This window comes from Maniola hyperantus, chromosome 15 (genome assembly GCF_902806685.2).
Source record: "Maniola hyperantus chromosome 15, iAphHyp1.2, whole genome shotgun sequence".
Lineage (NCBI taxonomy): Eukaryota > Metazoa > Arthropoda > Insecta > Lepidoptera > Nymphalidae > Maniola > Maniola hyperantus.
Genome location: NC_048550.1, coordinates 7,759,555 through 7,783,557, shown reverse-complemented (window position 1 = coordinate 7,783,557; position 24,003 = coordinate 7,759,555). Strand labels below are relative to the sequence as shown.

Genomic DNA, 24,003 nt, shown 5'->3' with positions numbered 1-24,003 from the left:
AGCCTTCAGCATTTTAGTCATAGTCCAGTCATTTAAGCTTAAATTAGGTAAGAATTTCCGAATTCGAGATACCCAGCTAGAAAGTCTGTAAATACTTGTATATTGACACCCTAAAAGTTGTCTCAAAACCTACTATGGTAGGGTGTACGCAACTATTAAATTTCAAGGTCAAAGGTCAAAAAAATCGGTTTTTTGCGCTTTTTTTGTAGATATCTCATTTCCTATGGCATTTTGCTAATTGTATTTATTATCAATATTGTAGAATACAAAATTCTCTACAAATTTTGTTTAAAAAAAAATTATACGGTTAACCGTTTTCGCGATAGAGGGCGGAGAGCGCGCGGTCACATTTCACCACTTTGGAAGTGTCTCTCGCGCAAACTATTCAGTTTTGAAAAAAAATATATTAGAAACTTCAATATCATTTTTGAATACCTATCCATAGATACACCACACATGGGTTTGATGAAAAAAAAATTTTGAGTTTCAGTTCTAAGTATGGGGCACCCCAAAATTTATTGTTTTTTTTTTCTATTTCTTTTCTAATTTTTTTCTATTTCTTTTCTAGTTTTTTTTTTCTAATTTTTTCTGTTTCTACGCTAGATATCTTATAGTTTCTATAGCTAAAATATAATATAATAGTTGATAAAAATTCTAACTCTTCCGAAACTATAAGAGCTATACTGTTGAAACTTGGTAGGTAGATGTATTCTGTGAACCGCATTAAGATTTTTACACAAAAATAGAAAAAAAAACAATAAATTTCTGGGTTCCCCATACTTAGAACTGAGACTCAATAATTTTTTTTTCATCAAACTCATATGTGTGGGGATATAAATATCAAACCCATATCAATGGATAGGTATTCAAAAATGATATTGAAGTTTCTAATATTTTTTTCTAAACTGAATAGTTTGCGCGAGAGACACTTTAAAGTGCTAAAATGACCGCGCGCTCTCCGCCCTCTATCTCGAAAACGGTTCACCGTATAAAAAACTTTTTTGAACAAAATTTGTAGAGAATTTTGTATTCTACAATATTGTTAATAAATACAAATAGCAAAAACCCATAGGAAATGAGATATTTACAAAAAAAGCGCAAAAAACCGATTTTTTTACCTTGAAATTTAATAGTTGCGTACCTATTAAATTTCAAGGTCAAAGGTCACAAAAATCGGTTTTTGAAATGAACTACCTATAATGACTAGACTATCAAAAAACCACTGTTTAAAAAATAGCAATTAATATTTAATTTAAACTTGGCACCATTGAAGTAATTATGCTTCAGTGCCTGGCAGTCGAAATACATTCGAGCATTCAACCTGTTTTAGTCATGATAAGCAATGAAAATTGTAAATTTTAATAAATGGGCTGAATTTAAAAGTTTACACATTGTCAGGAGAGGTAACAGGCAGATAACATTTGGTATGATAGAAGCTTCGAGCTATGAACTCTTATTGCGTTGAATACTAAATAAATTATTTATGTATTTCAATACATAATTTGATGGCATTTGCAATAATTTTTGAATCCGGGACCATGAAAATATAATTATAACATTAATATGTTCTATTGTACTTTCTAAAAATATGAATCTTTGCAAAATAAATGTTGCTTCTTTAAAATGAAATAAAATTATAAAAAAATACATACAAGCGCACAAAGATAAATACATACTAATCCCCATAGTTACTGTGTCCGGCATATACCTACTATTTATATTATATTTAAATATAAGATTCTCATTACCTAAAGGGTTTAATACAGCCATGTTATATTAATAAATATCTACAATTTAATGTTGATAAAATTAAAGCAATAAGCATGTAAATATTGTATTTACCTAAATTTGTTAGATAATTGTTTAGCATTTTCGCGATCGAGACTATGTCAGAAATGTAACAGTTTTGCATAATATTGTCGCTTTTAAACCAAAGCGTATTCTACTTACTCAATATCTTTACAAAGTCTACAAAAACTAGATATTTACCTACCTGTATCTATATATACTTTAAAAATATTGAGTTAAGTATTTAAAAGGTTAGGTACACGTTTTGGATTAAAACCATCGATAAATAAGTATTTTTTTTATCTTTCAGTGTTAAAATGCAACACTTTCTAAAGACTGAAAACCTGAAACATATCATTTAGCTGAAAGTTTACTATTTTTTATACCGCTTTTTCACAGCAGCTTCCGTTTTTTTAACTATGTACTTACATTTTTTTGCATAAGTACCTACCTAACTAATCTTATTCAAGCTGTCTCTCTAAACCTATAAACTTCGTCCATTTTCATCCGCCCATTTGTTAATTTTTAATTGAACTTGTCTTCTTTTCAACTAAACTTATTTAAGTTAATATTTTCTAAGTGTAATATATAGAACTACCTATTTTATTTTGACCTTATTGGTTGATATTGGAAACTTCAACTCTTTTATGTAGGTAGGTTCATAATTAAGCTGAATTTGGTGGAAATAACTAAGATTGATGCATCTCCCAATTTACCGACATTTTATATAATATAAAAAATTGTACTTACCTACTGTTTTTTCTGGTACAAGTAATGTGCGTGAAATATAATAATAATATTATATTAAACTGTGTCATTAACATTAATAGTATTAAGTCTTAAGGGTTTTATTACTTTCGTTTAAACGTTAATTTTTTACTAAAAATTATATTTAAATTTTTTGTGTAGAGACCTTAAAAAAAGCTAAAGTTAACAGGTAATGCAGGTTAAGATTATAGTGCAAATTAGGCTAAGATTATTCATGACTACGTAACTCAAGGAGATGCCATACGGGGTTTTTGTAAATGAGATTTTTTAAATAAATAAATAAAACATGCTGTGGGCATTACATGGACTAGACAGAAAAATACTGTCCAACTGTTTCGACCCTTATATTAATTAATTTTAAATGTAAATAGTCAACTTATGCTAATTTATACTCAATAAATGAACTCACAAAACTTTCCATTTAATAAGTTATTTTCATACCTACCTATTGATCAGTTACATCACAATTCACTAAGTAGGTACTTACCAAATGTTTTTAAAATACATAAGTATACATAGGTACCTAAGAATGTACTAATTTAATAAGGTAGGTATGTAATGTAGGTATACTTAACTACGACTAATTAATTTTACTTATATGAGTTTGACCTAGCATGTATGTAGATTACGTCGCCTAATCTTCTTTGGCCTTATACATCAAGTGTCATATAGGTGTTTACTCGATTGCCAAATCTTTGAATAACAACTGTTTATTCCGTTTTTCAAATTCGTTTAAACCATTCGCGCGCCACCTGTTGTACGACGCACGAACGTATAGAAAACAAACACAAGTGTTAATTTTTATGTAGGCTGGCAATACACGTCAGCTTTTTTTCATCAGGTCCGATACGGTCAGGTTACGAAGGCACGGCAATACTCGTCCGATTCTTTCGTCAGGTTTTTTCTGAACTCAGTCGTTCCCGAGCTATCGTACCGTTTGTTTTGCTGTTTGTTCGTACGGAGCAAAAAGAAAAGATGCGTTACTGTTACTTATTGCATATCTAGTCGTGTTGGGTTTTCGAGGATGCTGAATTTGATGATTACATTTATTTTCAAATCTAAGATGGCGGAGATGGATCTTTTTGGACATGGAAACCGCTGAGTTTCTTGCTGGTTCTTCTCGGTAGGAAAGGCTTTCCGAACCAGTAGGTAGTAAATGCATTTGACGATTTAAGAGTTACTACTAGTGAAAGTTTAGTTGAATAAAAAACATTTTTATTTATTATTATTTTATGTGTTTATCTGCCCGAATAGCCTTCATAATAATTATCTAATTAATAAAAATGGCATTTAGCTATGTATTTATTGAAATTCAATCAAAAAGTTACAATAAGCGATTCAATATCATAATTTTTCCATTATCTGAATCACAACTATACGTCTACTCAGAGCCAACGCTAGATGCGAACTGGCAAACTTGAGGGAAAAACCTGACGTGTATTGCGTCTCATACGTGAAGTACGCAGAGTGGGAACCGAATCGGCAATAAAACCTGATTACCAGGGCGGCAGCTTACCGCCCTGATGAGTCATCAGGTTACCTGACCGGACGTGTATTGTACATTTAAACAAATGTATGGCTCACACGCCTCCAGGTAGCCTGACCTGACCGTACCTGATGAAAAAACCTAACGTGTATTGCCAGAGAGCTTCCGACACGGTCAAGCACCTAGATTTGTTTTACTTGATCAAGCTGCTTGATGCGCCCGTCAAACAGCAAGGGGCACTTTTCTCATTTTGTACGTGATTGTCGTACATAGAGTACCTAGTCCAGAGGTGGTCGAACAAAGTGATTTTTATCAAAATACAATAAATTTTATTTTCCAGCGTTTTGGGGCGTCTCGGTATAGTGAAATGAATACCTAATAATAAAAACTCTTTTGATTCTCTCCATTGTTCGCTACTATAATTTTCGCTGCTGTTGTATAACAAAGCGTCGTCGTCCGCCATGTCTGACAGTTGACGCGTAAATAAGCTATGCTTGAGCAAGCCGAAGCGAACGTCGCGTCATACAAAAAATATAAAATCACATCGATCACGCGTCAAGCACGTAAATGCTTGACTCAAGCATCAAGCAGAAATTGTAAACAGTCAAATGCTTGACTCAAGCAAAAATCTACGTGCTTGACGTCAAGCCGCTTGACCGTCTCGGAACCTCTTTAAGTCTGAGTGTGTCTTTAAGGTGCGCTCTACATAATATCTCAACCTGAACCTAGTAGGTAGTAGGTAGCAACTAGCATATTATAAGAGAGTAGAGACGGAGGCTTGGGATTGATAAAATATGAAGATTAATAATAATTTATTTATCTGACGTGAAGGGTCTATAAAAATCATGTTTTAGTCATTAAACAAAAGTGTAATAAGTATAACGCGTAAAATTTAACGCCTCACGCGCCATTTTAACTTTTTGTCTCAAATTTCATGTCAAAAGTACGATTTTAGTCCTCATTTTAAAGGTGAACAATACTTTTGACATGATGTTGACCCGTAGAGTTAAAATGGCGCGTGAGAAGTCATTTTGTACGGACTATAGGTAGGTACATAATAATAATCGTTTACAATTTTTCGATGTAGGTATCTTCAGTCTAAATTAATAATACTTAGTCCATTTCATTCTAAATTAAGTATTTAAATATGATTTATCACAATAAACAGGTAGGTACCTATTTACGGTTTTTTAGGAAAGAAATTATTAGGTATTACTTAACTAAAACAAATGCTTCAATATAATATGAGTCGATGAAAATCTACCAACAGTCTAATTGTAAATATCTCATGCCAAAAATTTCTCAATTTTATATGGATAAAAATTAGTTGTTACCGAAGAATTTAGAACACAGATTAGTGGATGATACCTAACTGCACATTAGTCTAAATAGAAATCAGATTAGCTCAAAAAGGTCGCTACTTGACTAACATGATAAAGGTAAAAGCGCCTTTACACTATAAAAAAACTATAAGACATCACTCGTGTACGGACTAAAAACCTTCACATTATTATCTTTCCATAGTAGACTAGTGTCTTCTAGTTTAATTACCTATTGATTTATTAGAAGAATTAGATAGGTACATAAGTACCTATTTATAATGTGAAGGGACTGTAAGAGACGATTTGTCAAGGAGCTGCCTAATCATGGCACCACAACACAGGATAGATTATGCATTTACTACGGATTGTTACAAATAACAAGTTATTTCTTAGCCAGCGTCTACATGTTTATAATTATTTATATAAAATGTAAAAATATTTGTTTATGTTTGTACACAATAAAACAGTGACTAGCGTAGAAAAACATTAAACTTGTTTGGAAGTACATATACCTTGTTTTCTTGTGCCAACTAATTTAAGGCGGATTAATGACATTATCAACGACCTCTGCCTCTATGTATGTAGTACCTACCTACTATGCACTAAACTTGGTCATTACAAACAAAAAATTTAGCGGGCTGCAACTCATTTAAATACACTAAAATATACAGTAGGTACCTACCTACGCGGCAGAAAATAATGTACATCGACCTTTAGAAGGAGATAGCGGATTTGTAGAGCATTGACTCAGTCGTTGAGACCGACAAAACGTCATATAGGTATGAGTGACAGAGACAACGCTCTACAAAGCCGGAATGTCATTCTAAAGGCCGATTGTACATTATTTTCTGCCGCGTACCTACTACTAATTTTGACAGCCTTCAGGACACCATTTTTGTTCGGGATAGCTGGTTCATCCAATAATATGGAATAATGAGTATAATTTTTTTTTGAAATGGAAAGATACGTAGGTACCTACATTTAGATAAAAAGAGCTGTGGACGATAAAGGATGTTTTTTCGCACAGATAGGTAGGTACCTATGTCCTTTTCTTTACCGCGGGTATCGAAAAGGTGATTGATTGATGCCCCGCACACCTGCACGTCACCCGCACCAAGTTGGCGAGGGGGCTGTGCGGGGCGTCCCCACCCCAATGATATTAGAAGAAAATATTTTCTTCTAATATCATTGCCCCACCCCGATTGCCATCTCGACTTGTCGCATACTATACCTACCTACATATTATTTTCTCAACTCATTAGACTATTTAGGTCGGTTAACTAAAGCAACAGGTAGGTACTTAGGATAAGCGCGGCAGGTTGTATGAATATTCAAACGAACGTCGACGCGACGTTTACTAATTACTTTGAGGCAAAATAGTTCCGTTCGTTATAAATTAATTTGCTGTAACTACCTACTACTGTAATAAAGGTCTTTGATAGATCAATAATAAAATTAGCGGTCTACATCCATATAACGCGTAAAATTTAACTCCTCACGCGTTATTTTAACTTTGTGTCAATTTTAGGTGAACCGTACTTTTGACATGGCAGTTGACCCGTTATAAAAAAAATCAAAATAAATAATATAATAACTCTTGTATACATAATATATTGGGTAATAAATTAAATTATTTTTTACTTTTTAGTGTTGGTGGTTATTAAAGTCGTTTTTATTATTTTTGAATTTTTTTTATTTCACAATTTTTAGTGGCCCCATCGTACTAAAATATGATATGCCTGGTTAAAAACCTACTGTTTCAAAGAATCATTATAAATCGGTTCATATTTGGCGAAGAAATCGCGTAACAAACATACAAAAAGACATACATTCGAATTGAGAAACTCCTCCTTTTTTCAAGTCGGTTAAAAATATGCTATGCCTGGTTAAAACCCTACTGTTTACAAAGCTATTACACTGATCGCGAGCAATTTACTCTTATTAATTGAGGAGTTCCGTTCTCCATCTCCGAAGATATTCATCAGATCTTTACCAAATTAAAATGGGACCACCTCGGAAGTATGTCCTACAAAACAAAAAAAGAATCATCAAAATCGGTTCATAATTGACGGAGTAATCGCGTAACAAACATACAAAAAAAAAAGCATACAGTACAGTACAGCAGTCGAATTCATAACCTCCTCCTTTTTTGAAGTCGGTTAAAAATGGCGCGTGAAGAGTAACTCTTTATGGTCTATACACGCAATAACTGGTCAAGTGCGTATTAGAAAATGCGTAGGCTACCGTAGTCAAAACTTTGGCAGTCATTATACAGGGTGTGACCAGAAAGCTAGCAAAAACTTAGCCTTATTGTTATACTACCTAAACACAATCCAATACCAATAACCATTTGCCTCATTTTGTAGTTTTAGTGATTTAGTATTTTTCAACCCCGTAATGTATTATAGCGTGCAAAACTCGGGTCAATGCCCCGCCTACGCGACTTGGCATTGACTCCGAATGGCCTACTTATGCAACGTTCGTTGATGTTTTATTTGCAATATATCGTGAACTTTCACAAAATATAGGATTTTATATACAAAAATTTAGCGTTATTTTGGTGTTATCATATCAGTAATCACCAGTATCACCTGTCTTAGTTTTTGCTAGCGTTCTGGTTACTGTCGGTCCGTCTGTAAGGGCTAATTTTCGAAACAGCTGCATCGATTTTGATGGGCGATTTGCATGCCATTTGGACTATTTCTTATTCCGGAGAAACAAACGGTTTCTGAGATTTTTAAAAAGCTAAATCCACGCAGACGAATTTCGCTAATTTTCTTATTTTATTAAGGAGCTTCTTCAGTTCATAACACTTGACCTTGCCATGCATGCCAGTTGCCACTGGTCACATGTAGGTAGGTAGGCGCCTACTTAATTTATACTTATAATATTATAAATGCGAAGGTGTGTCTGTCTGTCTGCTAGCTTTTCACGGCCCAACAGTTTAACCGATTTTGACAAGGTACAGAGTTAGCTTACATCCCAGGGACGGACATACGTCTACGCTAGGTACTTTTTCAAAAATCAAAGAGTTACCACCCATTTAACCAATTACAGAGGTACCTTGCGTCCTGGAAATTCACATAGGCAACTTTCTATCCCGGAAAATCAAAGAATTCCCATGGGATGTTTAAAAACCTAAAGCGGACGAAGTCGCGGGCATCATCTAGTATTCTGTATTATTTATTTATTTATAGTAGGTGTATGCTTAGGTAATGAAAAAGTCCCTGAAGTATTTTCAGAATGCATTAGGTACCCACATACAACGTTGGTAAATAATGTTTTCATCATCCCTGAAAAATCGATCCGATGCGCGCGCCGACTTTTTCAGCGCCTATCTCTGGGACATTGCAAATATCGCCAGCTGGCCACATATTAAAGAGGTAATTCATTTGAAGATAAGTACAGCTTAATTAAAAGTTATCTAATACCTGTTTAAATAATGTTAAGTGCTTGGTATTAATTGCAGCGACCGTGTTTACCTATGAGATTTCTTTTCCATCATGAAAGTGTTCTAAAGTCTCTTATTTACCTAGTGACGACTGTGTCTTAAAATACTTGTAATTTTTTATAGCCATCATGCCGGGAGCCAGGCATAAAATTCTTGGGCATGTCCTCTCAGGATTTTGCCACAAAATGAACAGACGTAAACCTATTTATGGTGACTCCTTGGATACTCCACTCAATCGCTGCCTTACTACTTTTGATATAACTTTACTTGGTAAGTCTACCTATGTAAAATTATTATGTGATTCAGCAAGACTTAAAAATTGTTCTGTATGTATCTACCTATCTAAAAATTAAAGTGACTGAACAAATTGTTATAAGATGACTCTACTGGCATGTACCTAGGTCTACATAGATTTTTAAAATATTATAAGTATAGGTACCTACTTACTAGCTGATACCCGTGGGAATTTATTGATTTTCCGAGTGTTTTTTTTTAAAAGTAGCCTGTCACTAGTCACTCCCCAGGTCTTTACCCATGCCCATGCAAATAATCACGTCTACCCGTTGCTTGGTTGCGACGTGATTGAAGGACAAAACAACAAACAAACACACTTTCGCATTTAAATTAGCACTTTTTGAAATCTCTAAAATACAAGCTGAAAGAATATTTCGCCCATCTATCCCCAAAAAATTATTATGATTTTCAGGTGTGGGTCATATGGTCGGAGCCGGTATTTACGTCCTTACGGGAGCTGTGGCACACAGTATGGCTGGTCCAGCGACTGCTCTCAGTTTCTTACTTGCCGGAATCACATCTACTCTAGCTGCACTGTGTTATGCTGAATTTGGTACGAGAATACCCAGGGCCGGGAGTGCATATGCCTACACATACGTCAGTATTGGAGAGTTTTGGGCCTTTATAATTGGGTGGAATATCGTACTGGAATATATGATAGGTAAGGTTATTTTTTAAAGTGGGAGAATGGATCCCTAAAACAAACATTTAGAATATGATTTTCTTATTGGGTTTTTATAATTCCAGGTGCAGCTTCAGTCGCAAGAGCATGGTCAGGATATTTAGACGCAATGTTAGACGGCGCAATTAGTAATGCTACAATATCTGTTACCGGCGAGCTACATGAAACTCTTCTCAGTAAATACCCTGACGTTCTAGCGTTTCTTATATGCATTTTGGCATCTTTAGTCCTAGCCGTGGGTGTAAAGACTTCCGCCTATATCAATAACGGGCTTACAATTCTAAATCTTACGGTAATCTCCCTAGTTATTTTCTTAGGTTTTTACTATGCTGACATAAGTAATTGGTCCGAAAAGAATGGTGGTTTTATGCCTTATGGTTTCAGTGGCGTATTAGCTGGTGCAGCGACATGTTTTTATGCCTTCGTCGGTTTTGACAGCATATCTGCGTCAAGTGAGGAAGCGAAGGATCCTTCACGCTCTATTCCAATCGCAACTATTTTATCAATGGCCATGGTAGCTTTCGGTTACATTCTTGTAGCGATAGCTTTAACTTTAATGGTACCTTATAAAAGTATAAACCCTGAAGCTGCCTTACCGGCTGCCCTGGGCGCGGTGCACGCAGACTGGGCTAAGTATGCGGTTGCCGTCGGTGCCGTGTGTGGGATGACCACAACTCTGTTAGGATCCTTATTCTCACTGCCTCGTTGTTTGTATGCTATGTCAGCTGATGGTCTCTTGTTCGGTTTCCTAAGTGATATTAGCAACAAATCTCAAATACCCATATCCAATCTGATTATATCTGGTTTTTCGTCAGCTTTGATAGCTCTTTTATTCGATTTGGAGAAGCTCGTGGAATTTATGTCAATTGGGACATTGTTAGCTTATACGATTGTAAGTGCTGCTGTGATTATTTTGCGATATCGTCCTGCACCACCTGAAGAAAAGGGCTTTGGTCCACCCCAGCTAGATTCACCTATTGATAGAGAGGATAGTTCTGCTACTGGGACCCCCGGAACTGATGGCGGATCTTCTTCTTCGGAGGTAATAATTCACTTGGGCTTTTTAAAGGTAGAATTTTTGTGAAGAACTGCCTAGTTTAATACTATTTTACAGATGTTTGAAGCACTCACCGTGGGTAGACTACGTCCGCAGTATGCATGGCTGGAACCGCTGGCTGGTGGCCGAGCACCTGGCAGCGCTGTATCCAGTTGTGTCTATACCTTCACAGCTGCAGCCGCTGCGTTATGCGCACACAACCACTTCCTAGCAGAGCATGCTGGTCTCTGGGCGCTGTTGCCTGACTTTGTGCTGATATTTATTATTATTGCTTGTAAGTATCCTATAATATCTGTACTGTACAACCATGTGATCTAATCATTGCTATTAGATTACTAAATGATTATATCATTGCTAGGTTTGGTGATAATATGGGCTCATCAGCAAAGTCCGTTACGTTTGCCGTTCCGAGTGCCCTGGGTGCCATTTCTGCCAGCCGCCAGTGTCATGCTAAACGTAGAGCTGATGGTTAATCTCAACGCGCTCACTTGGGCAAGATTCGCTATTTGGATGACTATTGGTTAGTACAGATTTGACATTATTGTAGATTTAGCGAAGTTGTTTAGCCAACAATAGATGTTGTTTGTTGGTGGTCACTGGTCATCATTTCGGCTCAACGTAAAAAGTCTCTTCACCTCGGAAGAGGTACTGGGTTCGATAGGTTTAAGAGAAGTGTTTTATTAGACACTGCAGATAAGTCTAATCTTCAGTCGCGGCTATTTAGTTACCGGAGATATTTAAAAATTATGGTTTTCCAGCAGGTTTTGTTAGATGTCATCAATTGACTTGAAATGGTATAGTAGTTCGGTCAAGGGCTCAACAAAACCTTACCTAAGCGAAATTTTCTAATTTAAATTGCCAAGCTAAGCTACTATCAGAATAATTCAGATTATTTTATGTGTTGTACATAGGTCTCTTCCACAATTCGCGTACTATTAATATGGAAATCCCTACGGATTTCTATATTAATTCATCGTTTTGCACTTCTAATATTTCTTGTGAAAAATAAATAAGTACCTACAGTACGTGGCCAAAAGTGATGAACATCGATCGATCGAACATCACTTTCGGTCGCGTACTGTATATAATATATATAGTACCTATATGCTACCTGCCTATAGTCAGCGATAGCCCCCGCGCTAGCCTGGTGCGGCATACCGCGGTGACGTGCGTGTGTGCGAGGCGTCCGCCCACCTCATACCCGATACAGACAGATGTCTTTAATTAAATTAAAAAAAGATCTTTAATTATTTTTTTTTAAATCTCACATTTCAGGATTTCTGCTGTATTTCCTCTACGGGATCCACCATAGCAAATTGGGCGAGGGTGTGACGGGCTTGCTGTGCCGCTCGGGCAGTGGCACGGCCCACAGTTGGGGCGCAGTGGATAAGACCAGCTCGCTCGCGAGGCGCGTTGGCCGCCTGGGCCGGGGCTGCAAGAGCGATGACCGCAAACCTATCATATGCGACGACGAACTTGCCCGTCCTTGATTTTAAATGATCGGTAATAATTTCTGACTTTAAGCTATATCGAACTAGATGATGCCCGCAACTTCGTCCTCGTGGATTAAGTTTTTTATGAATCTTTGATTTACCGGCATACACAGTAGTCTAATATGTCCGTCTCCAGGATGTCAGCTATTTCTGTACCAAGTAGGCTCGTAACTTCGTTCACGTGGATTTAGGTTTCTAAAAACCCCATGGGAACTCTTTGATTTTCCGGGATAAAAGTAGCTTATGTCCTGCCCCGGGGTGTAAGCTTCCTTCTGTCCCACATAAGTAATGAAAAGAAAAAAGTTAGCAGACAGACAGATGGCCAGACTCACTTTCCCGTTTATATCTAAGTATGGATTAGGATTTGACGAGTTACATAATTTATATAGGTAAATTAAAAAAAAAGTTATGGCCCAATTAATCGCACTCAGAGAAAGATTATGTGTAACAATGACTCGGCAATGGAAGATAAATGAAAATAAAGATTTGTAATTTATAGTGGAGTAGAAAATCGTCTAATTATAGTAAAAAAAAATTACAAAAAATAGGGCTACGAAATCTAGTCTAATCAAAAATAATTATTACTTAGTTCTTGATTTAGGTAACTAAATGTTTAGCAAATGATTATTTTGCTTTAGATCTCATTTCTCAACGTTGAAGTAAGAACTTTAATTTACTTGACAATGATGAAGTCTCATTAAATTCCTTTTATTTTAGTAACTAAACCAAAAAACATTGTGTTGCTGCTTACTAATATACTATTGCTAAAAGAAGACATGAATTGAGTAACCACATTCATTACTGAGCAACAAAATTAAAATGTGTTTCCTTCGTTAACATAAATATAAAACTAAGCTGATAACAAAACAAGTAGGTACTTAAACCAAACATTTATAAAATGAATTATGCTGGAACTAGCTGGAACCACGTATTATAAAATAAATAGAATCATAACTTGTACATTCACTTGTACCTACTTGTTTCTCAGCGAAAATAGAAAACCTATTTTTCAGTTATATGAAGAGGGGTATGCCCTCTTCATATAACTGAAAAATAAGCTTATAACAAATTGTGATATTGCTTCTGTTTGGAAGGATGTGTTGACAGAATAATATAACAAAAGCACATAGGTATTTTTTAGGGTTGTGTTCAACTTTATAGCTAATTTTGTATATTTTCTATTAAAATAATGCCATAAACTCATCTCTTAAAAGTAGGTTATTTTTAAGTTCATTAGGATAGTTCTATTTATTTAGATTTCATTTTAATAGCACTTGAATTTCATGAGCGTACATTAAAAAATGTATCTAGCTAACAAATAGGCCGACGTAAAACTAGACAAAGAAAATTAGATACCTACTAATTATTTAATTATTTTAAGATGCCATAAATAAAAAACGCCAGTAAATTTTGAATTTTTGTTTATTTCAACAAAACCGTATGTGCACTGTCTGTTGACAGTCCATAAAATAATAGTCATTATTATAATATTATCAACGTGATTACTTATTCCGAATTTTCTTAAAATTTAACACAGTAATAATACAATTAATACACAGTAAATAATAAAACAAAATACCTATTATTTACAAGAGTTAACAAGAACTTATTGTTTAGGTGTTAGTTATTTTTGCAAAAATGTAGGTAAACGCACAAAAAACTAAAGTGCTTGTGGGGCACGCACATTTTTTCATTAATAGGTAATTATTATTTTTATTTTATGTTAAATCGTAAAACTACAAAAAGAAAAGGTTTCACTCGATGGGGTAAGATTTTTTCATCACTTTCTGTACATAAACAGGATTTTTTTGATTACTTCATGTTTAGAAGGAAATCCAGCTCCTGATACTATTTTTAATTACCAAATATTCTGTTTTGAATGATCACTTACATAGATGTTCTTTCAAGCCATATTAAATGTGGCATGCTTACAACTTTTGAAATAAAATTATATGTAACGAGTAGCTTTAATTATCTATATACATATATAAAAAAGAGAAATGTTAAATAAAAATATTAGATAGTTTGTATATCTATTAATATGCTTATGACTTGATTCATCATTTTGTTTTTGGTAATACATAAAATATTGTAACAATACAATTGTTCTACCCCTAATTGTTTAAGCAATTGAGCATTTACATTAAATTATTATAGGAATGTTGTCTTATGAATTCTGATTTATGTTTACCTATCGATTAATATTACCTGTTTTATCAATCGCATAAAAATGTTGTCAAATTTATTGTTACATCTATAAGTGTAAACTGTATATTTTAAGAAAATGTTGATGTGTATATAAAGAAATTACAGAAAATGGTGTTTTAATTCCCTGTATGAATATATTGACCACAATCAAAATACTAACAAAATTATTAAATACAAATAAAATGGAGATAAATGTATTTTGTACTTTTAATAGAGATAGGTAATAATATGATAAAATTATAATCTATAATGAACTTATTTAACTATCACAACATCATTTGCCTAGATTCTAAATATTTTTTTTAGGTTTTCACTCAACAAAAATCACACCTGTGAGTGAAGGATTTTATCCTTAAAGTGGATTTAATGAATGAAAAAATAAGTGTACCTAATACGGTCCAATACAGAAATGTGTATTCGGCTATCATTCTTTAATATTATGAATTTATGGCATAATATAAACTTGAATATAAAATATTTTTAAAAACTAACATTTCGTCTCATCTCGTCAAGGATAAGTAGGTGAAGTTATGGTAAATCTCATACCATTGTTTTGATTTTGGACGTGTGAGATGGTTCCCATATAAAATAATTATACAATTATATATATATTACATATAATTTATTACATATTATAATTATAGCTATAGTGTAGTATAAATGGAATGAGTCACAGGATCAATAGAATGATTAATGTCAAAAAATTATGCTTTCAAGTAAGTATCACAATTTGTGCTCTTTTACAGTAATGACTAAATGTATTATCACTACTAATCCGATCTCAATTCGAAAAAATAAGGCAAGGAGTAAGGGAAGAATAAATAATAATAATAATTCGAAATAATAAATTTAGTCTGGCTATTTAAGAGCATATTTTCTTATGTGCCGACTACATTAACCAAACGCCGTTCAACGCGTTAATGGCCGTTAACCGTAGGTGTAGCCACGACCTAACACAATAATTTGGCGACGGCATTCACGTTGTCGTTTGGCGTTAGACGATTTTAACGCCAATTCAATTGGCATTAGACGTTAACCGTTGAAGTGTGGCGAATCAGTTTAACGCGTTGATTATCGGCGGAATTATCGCAATAATTATGGTGTTATTGGGCATTGACATTAAACTTAACGTGACCCGAGATTAGATTCGGTTCAAACAAGTGCACAAGCACACTTGGAATGATGGCTATGTCAAAAATAAATTATTTCTTAGAAACTATTAAAAAAAAGGTCTCCAAAAATTCATAAAATCCACGTCCGCTGTTAGTTTTAAGTTAAGCATTTTAAATTATCGATTTAACTGAAAAAAAGCTCATTTTCTAAGTTTACTTGGTTGCGGAAAGATTTTTCGCCACATATTGCGGAGAGATTTTTCGTACATTGCAATTATAGTGGAGATAAAATTCAGTAATCTCTTAGAAAATATAGATAGAATCGCGTCACTTTGACTGCACCAGCAGACATATTCCGTATCTCAGTGGCTTCATTGGTTAGTTGTACACGACGGGAGCTGTCCAATAAATAACTGTAGTCCAAAATTTTTATTGGTCAATTTCGGTGACCAACCAAACTGACATAATAACTAGGACCTTTGCTAATATAAGTCTACTCAGATCCAGCGCCAAATGCTGCATCCAGCAAGCACAAAAACGTGCTAAATCCAGCTGGATTGCTGGATCCAGCATTGCTATCTATATATTGCAATCAAAACTAATAAGTATGCGGGACTTGCTATTGCCGACCGGTTTTTGAAGCGATCATCGCTATTTGGCACAGCATCATGTTAGCGTAGTCGGATCTAAATGTTAGCCTAAGAATTGTGTCAACATAGTGTCAACACAAGACCATAATATATTAACATAAAGTAACAATTTTCATTCCTGGTACCCTCGGTGGGGCGCTTTGAATCGGCACGAAAAGTAACTGTCATTTTGTACATCACGCCTTATCTAGCGCTCTTGTATACGTCCATATCTGTGCGTCATAAGTACTCAAACTCGGTAAAATACACCGATAGGAATGGCATGGTGACCGTACGCTGTTATTTGCTGGGCTTCCTTTGGTGTGGAACTGAAATGAACATGGTCACTGCAGGCCAGAATATAGGCCAACATTTGTGCACCAACTACGATAGTGCTGTTGAAACTTTTTTATGATCATAATAGGCTAGTTGACACTTTTTTTAAGTTGGTCTTAAATGGTTAATATTTGTCCTATTAGATCAAAAAAATTAACACTATATTTTTTTGCGCCCTAAAAACCGTAAAACTTTAATTTAAAAATATTTTTTTCTTAGACAGGTGAAAACACTGTCGGCCATGTTTGGCCCATAGATTATCTGTGCTCTGCCGTCATGCATTTGTAAACAACAGCATAACCTCCCAAAGTTTAATAAACATGACTTCTATACTAGTTTACATGAAAAATATAGTAAGTATCGTTATTGTATCATCCGAGAATGTAAAAAACGCATCGATAAAGACCACAGGAAAGTTGTGGATTAGAGTGCCCAGTGAAATAAATATACGTAACACGCGAAGACTTGCTTAAAGGGATCCTATATGACAAAGACTTCAACCCAAATTTATTTTTGCAAAGATCAGTTTGTTGTAAGTCTTACTTAATAACTTATTCAATTTATAAAGAGAAAACGATATTTTTTTACGTTTACTATGAGTTTTTAGAAATATATAAAAACTAGCTTATGCTCGTGACTTCGCCCGCGTGGACTTCATAAATTTCAAACCCCCATTTAACCCACTCAGGGGTGGAATTTCAAAAAATCCTTTCCTAGTGGATACCTTCTCTTTACCTACAAAGAACACACCCACCAAATTTCATGTATCTAGGACCAGCTGTTTAGATGTTTAGGCTGTGCGTTGATATATAAGTTAGTCAGGACTCTAAATTTTATATATATCGATACTACGTTAGTCCCCGCGTGACATAGGGATGACATTTCTTTGTTTACATATTTAATGACATCACATCATGGCTGACAGCGTTTTCTGCGTTTCAAATAAAAATAAAAACTGTATTTTTTTAAATTGGTTTTATATATCCATCCTGCGTTTTTAAAAATTGTTATTGATATATTTCGTTGTCTTAAGCAAAATACTATAATAAATAATCATTTATTGGACGAAATTAGATATGAGTCAAGTAGCCTATTAAGATGAATTATATAGCTATCATAAGATTTATTATAATACAAGGATGTTGTAACTCCAGCTAGGTAGAGCCCATACATTCGTATCTATTTTGAAGATTACACATATTTGGGTAAAATAACATCCAGAACCATGCTTCAAAATATAGTGGCCCGTTTCTAGTCAATAGAAGTCGTTTGTATTTTAATGAAACGTACGCGCTATTTCCACTATTATAATTTATTACATTTACTATCAATTTACATTATATTGTGGCTAATTCTGTTGTACACAATCTTTGAACTAAATTAACGACAGGTCTAAATATATTGCTATTCCTTTCCCAATACTCCCACCCAGCAGAAAAGGATAGGTTTAGACCTGTTAATTTACCATGTAGTTTATTTGCATATAGTGCACTTGCACTTGCTTTTAGATGATTTTACATACATCGTATATACACCTATCTATAACTTTATGTAATTTACAATTATCTTATGTAAAAATCGCTAGCGAACCTTATTAATAAAAATAATAAATTTATTTAATTTAGAGATTGTGTACAATAGAATTGTACCAATTCTTTAACCACGAAATAAGCCTAAAGTAATTAATAGAATAGTGTTCAGTCTTATCTGTTGCGGCCTATCTGCCAGGCGGAGGCCGGCAGACGCTGCAGCCGGCGGATGGTGGGGCGGCCCCACTGCAGCCAAGCGAAGCCCGCCACGAGGCAAAGCACCACTTCTATATAGAACCCGTCGATCTTTATATTGCACGTGCCTCCACTCTGTTTACATACCTGAAAAAATATTTTTAAAATCAGTTTCAGAAATCTCGTTTGTACTGGGTTCGATGAATGAATAAAATATGCTTTATAAATAACAAAACAAAAATGCGAACAATAAAATGGTTAACACTTTTTAATTTTTATGCCGTTAATTTTGAAATGTTCATTGTTTGTTGTTATAGCGGCAATAGGAATACACATTCTGTGAAAATTTCAACTCACTACTTATTACGGTTCACGAGATACAGCCCACTGACAGACGGACAGCGGAGTCTTAGTAATAGGCACCCTTCGGGTAAGGAGCCCAGAGAAGATATTTCTACCAGGAGTCCCAGACTTACCTCAGCTTCTAGCTGTGTGGCACACGTATTATCAGTCAATTCTGGCGCACTGCAAGTCTTGTAAGTCAAATGGTCGATGGCCCAGAGCGCGAGCGTGTTGGGCCAGTTAGTGCCCAGGTTGGATACTGTGTTGAGCAACGTCATGTAGGTGCCTCCCACGGCCGGGTCCGACACTTTCGCGAAGAAAGCCATCACCGCCACGAACATACAGTACAAGCAAGTCTGGAATTACGAAATTATACAATAAGTAATTTTAAGAATTCAGAATACTATAAAGTACGTAATCTTTATTTTAGAAGCTATTGTGCGATATTTAATAATTATTTTAAGGGATTGTGGCGGTCGCCACATGTTGACATTAGATGACGCTTGTCAAACCCATACAAAAGGATCATACAGTAATCACGGGATTCAAATCGCGTGCGTCACATAAAATGATTATATTATACACAACATAATTTTATTATACATTAATTTTTTGTGAAAACTGTCTGGAATAAAAAAAGTAGCCTATGTTTTAGTAAGTTTTGATGATACAGGCAGTTTTTACTCCAGAACATCAAGGAGTTCCTACAGGATCTTTTAAACAAAAATCCACACGAACGTAGTCGCGGGCATTATTTAGCTACAAATATATTTTTAATTCTAGTTTCATACAGAATTTATCTTAGGATAATTAAAATGTTAGAACATCTCACCTGATGGAAGACGTAAAGTAACATAAGAATGAAGAGGTAGAAATAGGAGGGTCCTGAATCTCCTAATAAAGTTGGAGTTATGGCCACGAGTGCAGCTGCCAGTGGACCAACTAAAAGCCTTAGTGGGAACGCGCGTAACCATAATGATAGAGGTGCTGGGCCCGTTGTATGTTTCGCAAGGATCTGCAAGGTTTTTATAAAAAACTAATTATCTTTATTGTTTAATACTTATTATATATTATGTCAAATAAAGAAATGTCTGTAAAGAATATTTAAGTTTTACTTTTAACTACAAACTTGAATGAATGAGATCTGTGATTGAAAACAACTATTTTAAAAATTAATGAGTTTATGAAACTATGAGATGTACAAATAAGATGCAGAATGGTTAAATTGTATTCTGAATAATTTTGTAAAATAAAATAAATACCTATCTGCTGAAAGTTAGAGGCACTGAAGAAAAAGAAATTATGGACAGCAATATTTTTTAAATCTTTGATAACAAATGAATACAGTGTAAACCCTTTATTGCGAACTTCTAGTTAACGAACAACTTCTTAAAACGTAGAAATTTCTAAGGTTCGTTTGGCTTACATTGTTATCCTTATATTGAAACATTGTATATAGTGTAGCAACCACTCTCAATAGCGAAACAATACGTCATTATTTAGACCGTAATAAACATCAATTTCACTGATCTTAAACACCATACTGATATAGTCATAAATCTTTTGTATGCTCAATATAATTCTTAGAAATGTCCGCATTTGTTGTAATGGCGATTACAACAAACAAATGAGCAGTCAGTAAGTGAACATATGCTAGGCGTAGCACATGTTTACTTACTGTACTACCTACTTTTGTTTTATTGTTAACCAGTTATTCATAAAATTATATTGTTTTCTTTTACTTTCCGTTTAACGAAAACTCTTTATAACATAAAAATACCCAGTCTGGTAAAATTTCGCTATATAGAGTGTACACTGTACTGTAATCGGTAATTTTATAAGTTTGCATTATGGATTTCCGAAATATTTCATGAAATAATACATACAATTGGCATGATGATTTGAACAGGCACCAAAGGGACAGCTAAAAGTGCCAAATCTTCCCGTGGAACTCCAGCTTCCACAAGTTTTAAACCAGAAACTGCATCACTTGCGCAGAATCCAAGCTGAGGACAATAAAATGTACATAATATGTGAATCAAGACTAGTATCACAGACTACTTAATAGTACTTTATAGATACAGAAGGCTCACTAAGCAACCGTTTAAATAAATAGCGTCTCTTGTTCCGTAATACTGTTATTAGAGTTTCTATTTAGGGCTTTTGAAGTTGTTCTTAGGAATCAGGATTGCTGCCTGGGGATTTATTTCAGCCATGTGAATTAAGGTTTTTTGAAATATCATGAGAACTCTTTGATTTTCTATGATAAAACCTGTGTACATCTCCAGGATTCAAGATATCTCTGTACCCATTAAAATCGGTTAAAAGAATGGGCAGTGAAAAGGTAGAAAAAAGAATTCCTTCTGAAACTCCAGATCCTTCTTTCCACGCACGTGCAAACTGTGGAACCAACTCCCATCGGCGGTGTTTCCACTAGATTATAACATGGGGTTATTCAAGGGGCAATATACAATATACAAATTCCTAAAAGGCCGGCAACGCATCGGCGGCTCTTCTGGTGCTGCAAATGTTCATGGGCGGCGGTAATCACTTAACATCAGGTGACCCGCCTGCTCGTTTGCTCGCTATATCTATTAAAAAAAAAAAACATATTTATAATAATATAACTATGGGTATAATATTTTACCTTGGCTGTAAACAGCACCAAAGCCAGCGTCCGAACTGCTGGAAGCTTCACAATAGTGTAGAGTTGTTTGTATGCATTTACAATATCCTTCATCCCCTTCACTTGACTCTCATTGGAACGAACTGTATCATTTGCTTCATGCTTGAATATAGCAATTATAGTGGTAGTTACAATAAACACCCAACCCCAGAATAAAAGGAAACTCGACAGTGTCACTAGGCCTGTGTCTTCAGGTACAGTCCTTAGGTATTTATTACAAAAATAGGGAGATTCTAGGGCTAAAAACAGCACATATCCTAGGAAAAATCCAGCTGTTTGTCCCACTGTGTTGCATGTAGATGCATGCCCTACATTACACCTGAAAGTTGATTCAATTCATTGCACAAAATTTATTTAATCACAAAATCTGTTCAAAGTTTTCATATAACATTAGATGAAAATCTTGTTTCAATTCTATGATTTTTCAGGATATAAATATGTAACCTATTGTTAGTTTACAGTTTAAGCTATCTTTATTGGAAACTAGCTTATGCTCGCGACTTCGTTCGCGTGGACTACACAAATTTCAAACCCCTATTTTACCCCCTTAGGGGTTGAATTTTCAAAAATCCTTTCTTAGCGGATGCCTCTGTCATAATATCTTCATGCCAAATTTCAGCCTGATCTGTCCTGTGCGTTGATAGATCAGTCAGTCAGTCAGCTTTTCCTTTTATACGTATAGATTTTAGCTAATCTGTTCAGTCATTGTTAAGCAGTAACAAACATCCAAACTTTCACATTTATGCTGAGATCTATTGAGCATTCTTTGATATTGCTCAGAATTAAGACAGTTAAAACAAAAGTGTTATGGCTCTCACGTAAATCTGTCTTGTTTTTACTGTAAGTAAAAGTCTGTGCAAATCAAATTCTGCTCCAGCCTTATAATATTATACTAATTAGGTGTTTGCATTCAATATTTTGCATTTAACATTAAAATCTATAGTACCTCTTCAACATAGTCAGTGCCCATCCGTCAACTGCAATGTCTTGTGTGGCAGCGAGAAAATTAAGCATCAGAAATGACATGGTAAGAATCATCATAGATGGAGGCTCACTCTCCGAACCAAGCCAACTTGACACACTATGAGACATGATAATCATGCCAATTCCAATCAAATATTGCACTGGAACAAGCCAAGTCTTCCGTCTACCAAATTCTGGCCAAAAGATTGCATCTACTATAGGCGCCCATAGCAACTTTACACTGAATGGCCAATTCACAAAACTAAATTCAGCCTGTAAGCCAAAAAAATTAATTAATGATCATAATTTAATTAATATTATTCAACTAGCTGAACCGCCCCCGCTTCGCTCAGGTGGTTTAGAAAATTGAGGGGGAGGTTGAATTAAATTCTTCTCTCCATAAGAACCTTCCTCGTACTTCAAGGAATATTATAAAAAAGAATTAGCGAAATCGGTTCAGCAGTTCTCGAGATTTGCAACAACCATTTTGCATTTGGTGATTCATTTTTATATTATAGATATAATGTAACTAGCTGATGCCCATGACCTCCTCCATGTGGATTTTGGGTTTTTGAAAACCTCATGAAAACTCTGAATAAAAATTTGCCCATGACACTTTCCAGGACTACTATACCCATGCAATCAAACAAATCACTTCTAAAAACTAAACAAACACTTGCATTTATTATATGGTTAGAGATTCAATCTATTATTATTTAAGCTTGTTGAATATATAATCCAGTTTGTCCTTCGCTATTCAGTGCTGTTTTAATTTAAAATATTAATAAATATGACATAAATATTTTCTGTACCTGTTGTGTGTATGTTATACCACGGTTCTGTAGTAACATTGGGATTGCACCTGCAAGCCCTAAAGGAATACCTTGGAGTGTATATAAAAATAATAATACTGCTATATTAATTTCATCCCCTTTGATATTACTTTGGCTGGCGTTTGATGGGTCTCCATTTTCTAGCAACTGTTCTTTATCAAGAGAACGTTTCCTTTTAGTCAGCGACATTATAGCGGCTTGTAGAGACTAATAAGAAAATTAGAAATTTATTATTATGTGGTCCACATGCCATTAATTTGCAATTAATAATCATGAATAAGAGGTCAGAAAGAGAACTTTCACAGTTAACTACCTTAATTTTCGCTGTTTCTAGCGAGCTGCAGCAGGAAATTGAAATGTAGATGGGATTTACTTATTGTAAAAATACACGTTTTAGTAATTCTTTAAAAACTATCGCCTATTTTATGAGTCCATTATTTAGTAATTTTATAAAAGCACCACACAAACCCCACAAACCACATTTAACCACGTCAAACATGCCAAATGCCATGCCATTGCCAATGAAAATAAATCATGAGCCGTCAATCAAACCACCACACGTCAAAACGTCAAACGTCAAACGTCAACGTAAAAATAAAATTGACTATGTTTCTTTGGTAAAATTTAAAAAAAGGGGCGAAAAAAACGGGCTGCTTTTTGAAAGTCGGTTAAAAACGTAGATAGAGTAATAAAGGTACATGCAGGAACGTTTGCTTTTTCATTCGCACTATAAAGAGAGCACAGATAAAGTTACTAATGTGATAAACAGAGACGCAGCTAACCTATTTTTGTCCCTTATTGTGTAACTGGTATTTTCAAGAATACATAC

General features: G+C 34.7%; 2 protein-coding genes across 5 annotated transcripts; one reads left to right on the top strand and one right to left on the bottom strand.

Moving 5' to 3' along the window:
* The first annotated feature begins 10 nt into the window (after positions 1–10).
* Positions 11–13,362, top strand: LOC117989129 (cationic amino acid transporter 4). 3 transcript variants are annotated; one of them, XM_069503392.1, is made up of 7 exons: positions 11–8,747; positions 8,939–9,085; positions 9,522–9,770; positions 9,857–10,833; positions 10,888–11,122; positions 11,207–11,368; positions 12,124–13,362. In XM_069503392.1, exons 2-7 carry the CDS (start codon positions 8,944–8,946, stop codon positions 12,336–12,338), a joined length of 1,980 nt encoding a protein of 659 aa, XP_069359493.1. In that variant the 5' UTR covers positions 11–8,747; positions 8,939–8,943; the 3' UTR covers positions 12,339–13,362. The 3 variants fall into 3 exon arrangements, with proteins under 3 accessions (XP_069359493.1, XP_069359495.1, XP_069359492.1); XM_069503394.1 differs by having other exon boundaries at positions 11–9,085; positions 10,906–11,122; XM_069503391.1 differs by having other exon boundaries at positions 11–9,085.
* Positions 13,363–13,747: 385 nt separating this feature from the next.
* On the bottom strand, positions 13,748–23,692 carry LOC117989133 (acetyl-coenzyme A transporter 1). 2 transcript variants are annotated; one of them, XM_034976437.2, is made up of 8 exons: positions 23,488–23,692; positions 23,154–23,381; positions 22,325–22,614; positions 21,340–21,697; positions 20,579–20,698; positions 19,525–19,707; positions 18,827–19,048; positions 13,748–18,497 (listed from the first exon to the last, which is right to left on the bottom strand). In XM_034976437.2, exons 2-8 carry the CDS (start codon positions 23,361–23,363, stop codon positions 18,330–18,332), a joined length of 1,551 nt encoding a protein of 516 aa, XP_034832328.1. In that variant the 5' UTR covers positions 23,364–23,381; positions 23,488–23,692; the 3' UTR covers positions 13,748–18,329. The 2 variants fall into 2 exon arrangements, with proteins under 2 accessions (XP_034832328.1, XP_069359334.1); XM_069503233.1 differs by having other exon boundaries at positions 23,652–23,665.
* Positions 23,693–24,003: the final 311 nt, after the last annotated feature.